Below are 14,015 nucleotides of genomic sequence, written 5' to 3' on the forward strand. Positions count from 1 at the left end.
AAATTAGCACTTTATATTTCAAATGTTCGAGTCCCATAGACTTTAACGGGGTTCTAAAGTTCACACGAACATTTGGTGTGTTCGCAAGTTCTGGTGCGAACCACTCATCCCTAATACATATACATACACACACACACACACTGTATATGAATCAATAAAGTTCCATCCACCAGTGTGAAAAAGTGTACTAGTGGTAATACACTTAAAAGGATGGGCAGCTACACCCAATTTTGTTGGAGGCAAAAAGTTTTGCCTATTTATAAGCAAACACCACACTGGTTAAGAGGATAGGCGCCTACTACTATTTTACTGATATGTCAAAAAACTTATGGGCAATTTAATCCACTGACTGATTTCCAATTAAAAGTTTAGTCTTTCAATGACTTATAGAAAATAATTTTATGAGTACAAAAACCCTATATTTCCTTTAATTGTATGTATCCCCTTCCTTTACAGAGGTAAACAAAAGATGTTTGGCACATCCTGGATTTTAGTCATGGCGGTGAAGCTACTATTAGCCGGTATTTTAACATGTTTTATTTTATATTCTTGTTGTTTGTTTTTTTTGAAGGCAGTACTTAACTTCTTAATGATCCTCTGCTGTCCAAATTGCTACCAGATCCTCTGGGAAATACCTGATGGCAGAGCATATGACTCTTTCTATGATCTCACAATGGCGCACTTGGTGCTGGACAGTTCCTGGAAATGAGCATGAAAATGCATCCTATGCATTAAGGTGAAAAAACACCTTGCTGTGTCCGGCCCCCCAGCCCCCCCCCCCCCCGTTTTACTTACCTGATCCCTGAATTTCCGTGGACGCGATCCCGCGTCACTCTCTCCACGGCTTCTTGGCTCTTCATTAGATAGGGGGGGCAGGGCCGAGTTATACACTCGGCGGCTATGGACGCCCAGTGTATGACACGGGACCATGTCCGCAAGGTAACCCCCTGGGAGAGAACTTCCCAGAGGGGGTTATCTAATGCGGGGAGGAGCCACAAGAGCTGCTGTGGGACCCCAGAAGAGTACGATCAGGGGTTTGTTTTAAAAAAAATAAAAAACCTGAACCTTTAGTGTCGCTTTAACCACTTAACCCCCGGACCATTATGCGGGTAAAGGACCAGGCCCCTTTTTGCGATTTGGCACCACGTCGTTTTAACTGACAATTGCACGGTCGTGCGACATGGCTTCCAAACAAAATTGACGTCCTTTTTTCCCCCCACAAATAGAGCTTTCTTTTGGTGGTATTTGATCACCTCTGCGGTTTTTATTTTTTGCGCTATAAACAAAAATAGAGCGACAATTTAAAAAAAAATTTTTTTTTACTTTTTTGCTATAATAAATATCCCCAACAAAACTATAAATATTTTTGTTTTCCCTCAGTTTAGGCCGATACGTATCCTTTTACATATTTTTGCTGAAAAAAATCGCAATAAGCGTTTATTGATTGATTTGCGCACAAGTTATAGCGGTTACAAAATAGGGGATAGTTTTATGGAATTTTTATTAATATATTTTTTTTCTACTAGTAATGGCGGCGATCAGTGATTTTTTTCGTGACTGCGACATTATGGCGGACACATCAGACACTTTTGACACATTTTTTGGACCATTTTCACAGTGAAAAGTGCTATAAAAATGATTACTGTGAAAATTACACTGGCAGTGAAGGGGTTAACCAGGAGGGGCGCTGTAGGGGTTAGTGTGCCCTAAGGGAGTGTTCTTACTGTGGGGGGGGGGGGTGTGGCTGTGCGTATGACAGGGAACAGACGATCGGTGACAGCCACACTAGGAAGCACGGGGAGAGGTTTGTTTACACTTACCTCTCCCCGTTCTTCCTCTCTGTGACCCGATCGCGGGACACCGGCGGTGATCGGGTCCGCGAGCGCGGTCACAGAGGACAGGACTGGGTCGCGAGCGCGCCGCCAGCAGCGCGCTCGTGACCCACGGCTGGGCTTCATAAAGGAGACATACCTGTACATCCATATGCCCAGCCGTGCCATTCTGCTGACGTAAAAAGTCATGCGGCGGTCCTTAAACACCCGATAGCTCTCTTCTGACCCTACCCTCCATCCACCTTAGTCCTTTTCACTGCTTACCCCGTATCAATTACCACCGGAAATCTGTTAGTTGTGTTTTTATTATTATCCTCTGCAGTCTGAGAGGGGACATAAAAAGTGAATTATTAGAGTCTGCCCACCAGAACTATATCTTTTAAAATTTGAGAGGACATCCCCTATGTTTGTAAGTTAATTTTTCCCTATGCAGTTTGAAATTAAGAACATCACACCACGGTTTATGTGAGGGGGGTGTAGGTGAAATCCACTTTTGTAGTATAAGCTTGTCCATACAGTGTGCATGGGAGTAAATATTCTGACATTACCCCCAGAAGTGCAGTTTTGGGATCTTTGCCACTCCCATTGAACATAAGGGCCGCGATTCAGATACATTGTCGTATCTTTGAGCGGGTGTAGCGCATCTCCTATGCGCTACGCCAACGTAACATTGAGAGGCAAGTACTGTATTCAGAAAGCACTTACTCCCAAAGTTACGTTGGCGTATCGTATATGGGCCGGCGTAAGCCCGCGTAATTCAAAGTAGCAAGGCAGTGGGCGTGTTGTATTGTAATGAAGCGTGACCCCATGTAAATGCATGTCCGATCCAATGGCGCATTCTCAGAATCACGTCGCAAATACTCCCTAAGATACGTCGGCTCAATGCTTTCGACATGAACGTAACTTACGCCCAGCCCTATTCACATACGACTTACGCAAACGATGTAAAATACGACTCTGTTCCGACGTCCATACCTTAACATGACTTACCCCTGCTTTATGAGGGGTAAACTTAAGTCGAACATACGCCTTACGTAAACGGCGTAGCTAAATCCGACGGGCGCAAGTACGTTCGTGAATCTGCATATCTAGGTCATTTGCATTTTCGACGGGTAAATCTACGGAAGCGCCCCTTGCGGCCAGTGTAAATATGCACCCAAGATACGACGGCGTAAGAGACTTACGTCGGTCGTATCTTGGCCAAATTCGGCGTAACTGCCTTTCTGATTAAGCGCATAGATACGATGGTGCTCATTTGGACTTACGACGGCGTATCTAGAGATACGCCGTCGTAAGTCTTTTTTGAATCCCGGCCCTGAAGTTCAAGTTATAAACACCTTATCCCAGTAACGGTTACGTTTGGGACACCGCCATAGCATGTGAATAAGAGACCCATTGGCTAAATTACATCAGGGGCACAAAGGCAGTATGAACTTTCCCCATGTATAGAGTTTTTGCGGGGTGTAGTGAGCTTTATGCACGATAAACAAGTCAGGCGCTGGGAGGGAGAAAGAGTCCATTCATCTTCTTCCAGAGACTCTAAATCCCCTTGCCATGAAGCATACCTGTTGATCTCTGTCTGGGTACTAACCAGGGCCGTCTTTAATGTTGATTTGGACCCTGGGCAAAACATTTCTTGCCCCCCCCCCCCCCCCCATGCAATTTTGCTCTCAACCTGCTCCGAGACATACAATATATATCAGCTAGACTTAAAATCAGTTTACTGTATCAGATCAAGCAGTGATTGCGATTGGTTGCCAGAGGTTTATAGCATACCATTACCACTCACTGACTGGTTGCTAGAGGTTACAGCACACATTACGGCTCACTGATTAGTTGCTAGAGGTTACAGCACACATTACGGCTCACTGATTAATTTCTAGAGGTTACAGCACATGATTTTTTGTTGATTGGTTGCTAGAGATTATTGTACAGTAATACTGCTCACTGATTGGTTGCTAGAGGTTACGGTACATCATCTCTTCACTGCAGAGGGGCATGATATACATATGAATGCCACCGTCCTCAGGTATTTACATATGAAACCTGCCACTATTTACATATGAATGATGGTTATTTACATATGAACGATTATTTACATGTAAACATAGGGTCTGCAGGTGAGTCATCTGTACACAACAATAAGGCAGAGCTGGGCAGCATTAGTAGCAAAACTTCACACTTGGATATCACAGGACTAAAACTTCAAGGGACAAGGGAATTTATACTGGGATAAATGGCAAGTATGAGGCAGCTGCTTTGGGCCGCACAACAATGCCCAGGGCAGCTTCCCCTTTTGCCCTGCCTTAAAGATGGCCCTGGCACTAACAGCCATCTGCAATGCAGAGTATAGTTCTCCTATCACCCCCTTCAAAAATGTCTTTGTCTAACATTTGTTGCCTTATACTGTCATCAGTTTCCTGACCAATCTCACCATGTGAGGAAAACTATCCATGTAAATGTATCCTTATGCCGCGTACACACGATCGATTTTCGGCATGTAAAAAAAAAAAATCAAAGTTTTTTCCAACTTCATCATTAAAACGACGTTGCCCACACACGATCGTTAAAAAAAATTGCTCTAGCAAAGCGCGGTGTCGTACAACACGTACAAGGGCACTATAAAGGGGAAGTTCTACACGGATGACGCCACCCTTGGGGCTGATTTTGTGTTAGTAAAAGACGATTTGCGCTTTTCTGTCTATTACAGCGTGATGAATGTGCTTACTCCATAACGAGCGGTAGTTTTACCAGAACGAGCGCTCCCGTCTCATAACTTGCATTTTTTACAACCCGAAAAACGACATTGTTTAAAACGTCGTTAAAAAATGCAGCATGTTCGAATTTTTTTTGTTGTTTTTCAGAACCCGAAAAATGATGTGAAGCCCACACACGATCGTTTGAAATTACATTTTTTTTAAAACGTTTTTTTCATGCCGAAAAACGATCGTGTGTACGCGGCGTTGGAACCCCTTTATATTAAAAAATGTAAAATAGTTTAAAACAAATTCTGACGTCAAAGCATAATTTAGCCCTTAGAATCATACATGTATTTAGTAGATCAATTCCTGGAATATTAATGATGGAAATAGCTTTATTTTTCAATTCCACATTATTGCTTTCTCTTTCCCCCTTTGCCACCCCCAATGACCTCTCTAAGACACCTTCTTGCTCCCTTTTGCTCTCCCTCTTCAGATGTTACAGGAGTAATAAGCTTTTTAGGATTTAATGATGGTAGCAAGTTAAAGCGGAGTTCCACCCACTTTTAAGAGGCAGTCTTAAATGAAACCCACCTCTCCACCCCTCGTTTTTGGCTAGTTAAAAAAAAAAATTCTTCTAACTTATCTTTTTATGAAGTACAGCCTGTACTTCTGATCCTTCCGGTTCGTGGTGCAGGATGTCATATCCTCTTCTTTGACGAGCCCCCCCGATGTCTTCTGGGACATGTTTGTGTCCCTGAGGACAGTCGGCCATTCACAAAGGTCTGCACGACTCGTGCATGTGCAGTAGGAAATGGGCAGTGAAGCCGCAAGGCTCCACTGCTGGTTTCCCTTAACTAGAATGGTGGCACCTGTGTTCTGCCGAGATGGTTCCCCCTTGACTGCGCAGGCGCAATCCGAGCCAACGAAAATCAAAGAACGTGAACAGCTGTTCGGCAGTTGTAGACGCGCTCGCCCCCGATGCTTAGTTATAGAGGAACCAGCTTGACAAAACACCGCTCTATACAGCAAGGGGCAGATCAGAAGTGATACTGAGCAGTACTTTTTTGTTTGTTTATACGAGCCGCTGTATACAGCAAGGGGCTGATATGATATCGCTCTATACAGCAAGGGGCAGTAAGGTATGCATTTAAACATATTGGTAAAAACCTGCCCTTATATAGCGCAGCGTGTCACAGTCTCCGCCCCTTTGGCATGTATTCTCAGGAGCGAGCACATCTACAGCTGACGAAACAGCTGTAGAGGCTCGGAGATTACCGTGGCCTCCTAGTACGCATGCGCAGGCTCCCTGGACAGGTAAGTGTCCTTATTAAAAGTCAGCAGCTACAGTGTTTCTAGCTGCTGACTTTAAAAAAAAAAAAATTTGCGGGTGAAACACCGCTTTAAATGCCTTCCTGTAACAGTTATTATAAACCCCTTGACATGAAAAGGTTATTTTATATTGATGAAATGTATGTGTGATTGTGATTAGCCTAAAAAAAAAAAAAATGATGTAAATAATAGCTTTGAAGTAGCTATCCCTACAAGCTCTAACATTTAAGGATTGAAAAAAACAAAACAAATCAATGACATCCTGCCTAGGAAAAATGTATCTTTCCGCATAGGGGATGCCCACATAAAAAGTCAATAAACTATGGGACCCTTGATTATCAGTACAGTACCTGGATTGGCATCTATTACACTGATTATGCAGTGGTCGTTGCTATGAAAGATACACTAGGGCAGGGGTGCCCAACCTTTTGAAGAGCGAAGGCCACTTAAGCAACTTGGTAACTGGTTGCGGGCCACAATGAACGGAGAGGGTGGATATCATGCCCGTGTCTGCTCTGCTAATGCAAAGTGGACACAGAGACAGCCCACTATACTTTTTTTTTTTTTTTTTGCGGATTGTATTGGAGGTAGGACACAAGTCGGTTTATATCTGCCATTACTTAGAGGTGAATGGAGGGTCCAATTGGTCTGACTGTTGGACTGACCGTGTGAAAGGGGCCCAAGGCTGCTTTTACTCTGATGTGCTGTGCAGCGCAGTGTATCTTTTGGCTTTCCTCCATTTTGCAAAAGACTTCTATTATATTCTGCAGGTTTGCACTTTCAGAAAGCTCACCAAACTCGCAGGTAATAACAGAAGCTTATGGCTCAGTGAAGGTAAACTGCTCTGCACCTGCAGATCAGTTTGAAAGCAGCCAGTAACCACTGCAGAACAGATATGCCCAAATATACAATGTGATTTTAATAAAACTGACCTTTAATAGTATTCTATTCCATACCATTCCATCCCAGAGAAGAAGGTCGCGGGCCACATCAGAGAGCTCCGTGGGCCACTGGTTGGGCACCCCTGCCACTAGGGTCTCTTGGTGTCAGTAATGGTGCAGTTTCATTGTATAATGTCTCTAATTGTACCAATTACAGTGAATCTGAACCTTCCAGTAACCTGATACAAGAGCTTTGACACGGGTAGAAGGTTGTTGTTAAATTTTTAAAAATGTGATACTGATACTCTGCTACACTGGTCTCCAAACTGTGGCCCTTTGCTTGCTTTTATCCGGCTCTTGGGGCACTATTTCATCTACTGATGCCAACAATGGGACATAACCCCCCCCCCCCCCACTGTCCTCAATAAAGTGCAACAATTACTCCCAATGACACCAACAATTGAGAACAATTACTCCCAATGACACCAACAATGGGGCCCAATGACACCAACAATGGGGCCCACCAACAACAATGAGGCATAATCCTTTCCATTGACACCAAAGATGTTTTTGTTTTTTTTACCCACTGACGTCAGCACCTTTCCTACTCTCAATAGCCACAGTCTGGCCCGCCTAAAGTCTGAAGGACAATAAACCGGCCCTTTGTTTGGAAAGTTTGCAGGCCTATGCTCTACTATATGCATTTGAATCCTTAAGGTTTTGGTTTTGATTTATTATTATTTTTTTTTTTTTTTCTTTAAAGTGTATTTTGTGCGTGTACTCGAGAGAGGAGCCGGACTGCAGGAGTTGGGAGTAGGCAGGCCTCCCCCAGAGGCAATCTGCCACCTTTCTCCATGCCCCGGGTGGCAATGGTAGGTGTGTGAGGGGGTCCTCCCACACAGCCCGCCCTACCTGCTCCGCTTTGAAGCCCAACGGGGCAGAGGGACTCCCTATAAGGGAGTGAGAGGATTTGCCCGCTCAACCAGCCCCGTTAGTCCTTCGCCTCTCTTTTTAGAGACCGCGTGGTCAAAGTGCGTGCATGTTAACCCAATTTCGAGTGCGTGTAAGTGTGGTGGTTTTTTGTGGGAGGGGGGTGGGCGTACTAAGCGCAGGCTTACCTCGCATAGCACACCCACCGGGAGCCGGGCTGAGACCACCAAACTCAATTCACATGTAGCTGAGACCGGGATCTGAACCCCTAGCTGCAGAGGTGAATGGCTTGTCAGCGCAGTGCCAATCGCGTTGAGCCACCGCAGCTCCATTTTGATTTAATATAATCTGAATGAGAAATAGTTGGACATGACCGATTTTTGAGCTTATTGTGATATGTGCAATGTTGTAGTACTGATGTAATATATGACTGTTGCCTTTAATACTTCATAACACAGGGTTAACAGAGGAAAGTTGTTAGTTGCATGTGTTCAACTTAAAAAAAAAAAAACATAAAAGGATGTTCATCATCCCGGGAAACTAATTTGGATTGTTTTTGTATTAGATCACTTGATGAGTCCCCAGAGTGATTGTATCCCATGTCTTGAATACGCTTGTTCAAATGAAATGGTCATTGGCCAATGGATTTTAGATGTCTTTAATCCTTGCTGAATTTTCACAATAAAGACAGTTGAGAGTGCCCTGAATACTTCTGTTTGAATATTTCTCCGATTTGACCACTGCCAAAATAATTGTTTGTTGGCATGCCTAATATGCTAAATACATTCTTTCTTTACTAGATGATGATTTACTGAGGGAAGCCCAAATATTTCCACATGTGGAATATGTTCAATTAGGCTCAAGTGCTACCTTCTTCTGCAAGGTGAACAGCAGTATCTACACAAGTGCACATCTGTCCTGGACGTTGAATCCAAATATAACTGCAGGAGTGCAAGATGGTTGTATAAGTGAGACTGTGAGATTTATTACTATACAAAACATCTCAGCTGCGTCTGTGGAAATAATCTGTAAAATTCCTGCATCTGATTCCTATAAAGACCTTCATCTAGATAAAATTTTCATTAAAACTGGAAGTGAGTAGAATATAAGAAACATAATACCTGTGACTTTCAGTACAGCTGTATATTATATAATCACAGCAGCCCGAAGACCTGTGTTTTGTGAACATCTCAATGCAATATCAGTTAAATTCCTAACATAGTTTGTAAATATTTTCAGTGGTATGGTGCATGCATTTGTATTTTCCTGTGACCCAGAATCACCCGACAGCAGGCTAAAGCTTAATGTCAGTTGGGATCCTTCCAGGCTCTGGAAGGATCCCAACAATATTGTCGGGATCCACTCATATGCCTATTGACAGCTGGCTTATGCTCTCCGCTTGCCGCTGAGAGCTTGAGCAAGCCACTCCCACCGCATCCACATCCTGGTGCTCCAGTAAGCGTAGGAGAAGCAGAGCGGTGACTGAAAGTCACTGCCCTCTGCTCATAGCAGACCAAAATCTGAACAATTAAGAGTCATATGATCGCTCAGTAATGGGGCTTATAGCCAGCAGTGGACAGCTACAGCTTCATACCGATTCTGCAGCAGGGAGGTGAATATGGATGGTTATTTTTTTGTATTCCCACACTTCTCAGCTTTAACGATACAGAATACCATCTGAATTATGACATGGCTATCTATAAGAACCTAAGTCAACCTAAATCCTTAAACCAGGTGTCAATAAAGGATATACTGTATGCACCAGTTTGCATTACCTGGTTTATTGTTTTCTAAATTGTGACTTTATAGGCTTTAGCAATTCTGTAGCCTACAATTACCTGAAGGAAATGTTAAATATTGCATTATGGTCCTCGGGGGCTTAACTATATGCACCTAAAACCCCTTTCACACTGAGGTGCTTTGCAGGCGCTATAACGCTAAAAATAGCGCCTGCAAAGCACCCTGAAAGAGCCACTTCATTCTCTCCAGTGTGAAAGCCCGAGGGCTGGAATGGTGCACTTGCAGGACATTAAAAAAATGTCCTGCAAGCAGCATCTTTGGAGCAGTGAAGGAGCGGTGTGTATACCACTCCTCCATCGCTCTTGCCCATTGAAATTAAATACCGCCAGAAAAGCGGCACTGCAGTGGCGCTTTGCAGGTGGTTTTAATTTTTTTTTGGCTGCTAGCGGGGGTTAAAAGCATCTCCGCGAACGGCCAAATACCTCCGCAAGCATGCCGGTAAAGCGCTGCTAAAAACCTTTACCGCCGCCCGCGCCCCAGTGTGAAAGGGGCCTTAAGGTTTTAATAGTAAAAGTTAATTTTCCCTCTTTTTTTCTAAATGTTTCTATTTTTCATACAGATCCACCAGAAACCCCACACAATATTTCATGTATCTACTTCCATATAAGAAACTTAACTTGTACCTGGATTACTGAAAAGAAAACAAGACTTCCAACTATTTTCACCCTAAGTAGGATAACGTAAGTAACTTTTCTCTCTTGTCTGAAGCAAAACTAGATAGCTGGCCAATGAAATGTGACAGCATTTCAGATTAGTAGGATGGGTAGTCAAGTTTCTTTATTTTTCACAGGTCTCTTGGTAAATCAGTTCTGTGTAGGACCAAGAAGAACTTCTGTACTTCCTTTTATCTTGGTGACGGGGAGCACCTTGATGGGGAATATGAAGTCCAAGTGGAAGCTGAGAATGAACTTGGAAATGCTGCAAGTCCTGTGATACAAGTGAACACCTACATATTAGGTGAAGAGTTTTAATATTGTGTAATGTGTTTCATGTAGAATTTTTATTTAGCAGCACTCATTAACCACTTCAGCCCGGACCATTTTGTTGCTAAAGGACCAGGCCCCTTTTTGCAATTCGGCACTGCGTCGCTTTAACTGACAATTGCGCGGTCGTGCAACGTGGCTCCCAAACAAAATTTACATCCTTTTTTCCCACAAATAGAGCTTTCTTTTGGTGGTATTTGATCACCTCTTGTTTTTATTTTTTGCGCTATATACAAAAATAAAGCAACAATTTTGAAAAAAATGCAATATTTTTTACTATAATAAATATCCCCAAAAAAGATATATAAAAAAAATTGCCCTCAGTTTAGGCCGATACGTATTCTTCTACATATTTTTGGTAAAAAAAAATCGCAATAGGCGTTTATTGATTGGTTTGCGCAAAAGTTATAGCATCTACAAAATAGGGGGTAGTTTTATGGCATTTTTATAAAAACATTTTTTTTTACTATTAATGGCGGCAATCAGCGATTGTTTTCGTGACTGCGACATTATAGTGGACACATCGGACACTTTTGACATTTTTTGGGACTATTGTCATTTTTACAGCGATCAGTGCTATAAAAATACACTGGTTACTGTGAAAATTACACTGGTAGTAAAGGGGTTAACCAGTAGGTGGCGCTGTAGGGGTTAAGTGTTTCCTAGGGAGTGCTTCTTTTTTTTTCACAGAAGGGTATTTTTATTAACAAATCCGCATTACAAGATATGCAGCAGTCGACAATCAAGCTTACATAGAACAATGTCAGTCAGAGAGAAGCATTACCAGATTTGAAACAAAACATAAAAAAAAAAATGTTGCAAACCTTAACTCCTTCACCATACCATCCCTCCCCCGATAAGTTCCAGGTGCAATCCCCACTAAAGCCCTCCCTCGATTGCAGCAGGGTAAACAAACTTCACCCCATAAGAAAAAAAAACTCACAATGTCAGGAGATTCACTCCACAGTCGGCATGATCGGGCAGCGCCCAATGCAGAGAGGGGAGGGGGCAGCAGACCCCCAGACCGAGCAGGGGGGGAATCCATCACTTGGTCCCCCCCCGGGCCTTCATCCAAGCGCACCCACCTAAGCCGACCAAACCCTGTCGTATTTAGCAGGGCACTGCCTGCTCTCATATGTGAGCTTGTAAAGGGGTAACACTGAGTCCACCGCCTTCCTCCAGGAGGTAAGAGTGGGGGGTTCGACCGATTTCCAGTGCAGCATTATCTCCCTCCTAGCATAAAACAGCGAAAATGTAATGCAAAGCTTAGTATACCTGTCCCCCTCCACCTCACCCAGGTAGCTCAGAAGGAGCACTATGGGGTCTAATGGAACCCTGGTCCCCCCTATATCACTAAGCCTCTCTGCTATCCCTTCCCAATACGGCCTAAGCCTCGGGCAATCCCAAACCATGTGCCAGAAGGTCCCCGTCACAATCCCACATCTGGGGCAGCTTGGGTCCAGATGTGGGTATATTTTAGCCATTCTATGTGGGGTGAAATAGGCCCTATGCAGAAACTTGAGCTGAAGGAACCTGTCCTTAGCTGCTATCATGGACGGGATGTAAGTGGCGATGCAGTCCTCCCACTCCTCCTCCCCCCAAAGTCGGGATGTCCTCCCTCCATTTGTCCATCACACGAGTGAGTTTAACATCGTGGCCTACCGTCAGGTATAGGTATAGAGATGAAAGGGGTCTTCCCATCGTACTTGACGGAGTCGCTCGACTGAGTCAGGTTCCAGAGTCAACGTATCTGGAAATTGGGCCCTCATCGCATGCTCCAGCTGGTAATATCTAAACTCAAAGGATTTGGGTAGGGAATACTGACGTTTCAGTTCATGGAAGGGCATGATTCTGCCATCTGCTATGATGTGTTTGCGGGCAGTGATCCCCCGTTTAGCCCACTGTGAGGGTTCAGGTATGTCGCAGAGGTGGGGCAGGGTGGGATTCCCCCACAGCGGGGTATGTGGGGAGATGCAGTTCGGCTTAGCGTATATAGCTCTGGCCGCCCGCCACACTCTAATGGTGGTCTTCATGAGGACCGTCAAAGGGTGGGGGGCCCTAGGACCCCTGTACACTAGATTGGTCAATGCAGCGTACGAACCCAATATGGCCGCCTCCAGTCTCACCGCCGGATTCTGTCTGGGCTGGGAGAACCACCATCGTACCATAACTAGGACGGCTGCCCAGTAATACAAAAGGAAATTTGGGAGAGCCAACCCACCTCCCGATAAAGGGAAATATAGAATCTGCCTCGCCACCCTAGGTGGCCTCCCGGCTCAGATGAATGAGGTCACCACCCCCTCCAGTCCTCTAAAGAAGGGTCTGGGTAAGTGGGATGGGGTGTTACGAAAGAAATATAAAAATTTAGGAAGAAACACCATTTTGAGCAGGTTAACCCTGCCAACCGTAGTCGGCGGGAAGGAGCGCCAAGCTGTGCACTTGACAGTGAGATGGGAAAGGAGAGGCTGTACGTTCCTATCTATAAATTCATGTGTAGTGTTACCAATTTTAATACCCAGGTAGGTAAAATCACTCAACCACTGAAGTGGGGTACCAGTATCTGCCCTTGGAAGTGAGGGGTGCAATGGGAATAGAACGGACTTGCCCCAGTTTATGCGAATGCCCGAGAACCGGCCAAAGTCTTCAAAGAGGTCTAGTGCTCGCTGAAGCGAGTGAGAGGCATCCGCAAGATAAAGTAGGGTGTCGTCAGCGTAAAGGGACACCTTTTCTTCTATGTCCCCAACCACTATGCCCCTGACCCCCGCCTCCACCTCCGCCCTCAGAGCAATAGCAAGGGGCTCAACCGCCAGAGCAAATAGTCCCGGCGATAGAGGGCAGCCCTGGCGAGTGCCCCGGCCCGAAGTGAAAGGCCTCGGAAAGTGTGCCATTCGTGCATACTCTGGTCCTAGGGCCGGCATAGAGCATCTTCAACCATGTCATGAATTTTGGCCCAAAACCAAACCTCAGAAGGACACCCCACAGGAAATCCCATTCCACAGAATCAAAGGGACGCCACCACACCCGCCGACTCCAGCTTTGCCCTGTCCATATGCGTGAAAAGCCGTCTAATATTGATGTCCCTTCCCCTCCCCGGCATGAACCGGGTCTGGTCTGGATAAACTAAAGCGGTTATGACTGTATTAAGTCTCCTGGCCAACACTTTGGCCAGGAGTTTCGCATCTACGTTTATCAGTGAGATAGGCCGGTACGAGGAGCACAGGGATGGGTCCTTTCCCGGCTTGGGGATCACTACCACCACTGTCTCACTCAGGGAACATGGAAACTCCTGCGGCCTCTGCGCCTGAGTCAGCATCCCCGACAATTTGTCCATCAAGTCCTCTGCATAGTGCTTGTAGAATTCAACCGGTATGCCGTCTGGGCCCGGGGATTTACCCGATTGGAGAGTTTTAAGAGCTTTTAAGAGTTCATCTGCGGCTATGGGGGCATCAAGCAGCTCACAGTATTTAGTGGTCAGGACTGGGATGTCGATATGGGATCTAGGTAGGAAGTCAGTTTGTCATTAGAGTACGTAGTCCTGGAGCTATAGAGATTTTTGTA

The 14,015-nt window shown here is 44.8% G+C and overlaps 1 protein-coding gene across 2 annotated transcripts in view; it reads left to right on the top strand.

Moving 5' to 3' along the window:
- IL31RA (interleukin 31 receptor A) overlaps window positions 1-14,015 on the top strand; it is a 60,904-nt gene that overhangs the window by 14,594 nt on the left and 32,295 nt on the right. Inside the window, exons 2-5 of one of the 2 annotated variants that reach the window (XM_040339481.1) lie at window positions 457-521; window positions 8,475-8,768; window positions 10,034-10,154; window positions 10,265-10,431. In XM_040339481.1, coding sequence (XP_040195415.1) covers window positions 470-521; window positions 8,475-8,768; window positions 10,034-10,154; window positions 10,265-10,431 — 634 coding nt within the window. In that variant the 5' untranslated portion in view covers window positions 457-469. The remainder of the gene's footprint in view (window positions 1-456; window positions 522-8,474; window positions 8,769-10,033; window positions 10,155-10,264; window positions 10,432-14,015) is intronic. The other variant, XM_040339484.1, reaches the window with a different exon arrangement.

This window comes from Rana temporaria, chromosome 1 (genome assembly GCF_905171775.1).
Source record: "Rana temporaria chromosome 1, aRanTem1.1, whole genome shotgun sequence".
In the NCBI taxonomy this organism is placed as follows: Eukaryota; Metazoa; Chordata; class Amphibia; order Anura; family Ranidae; genus Rana; species Rana temporaria.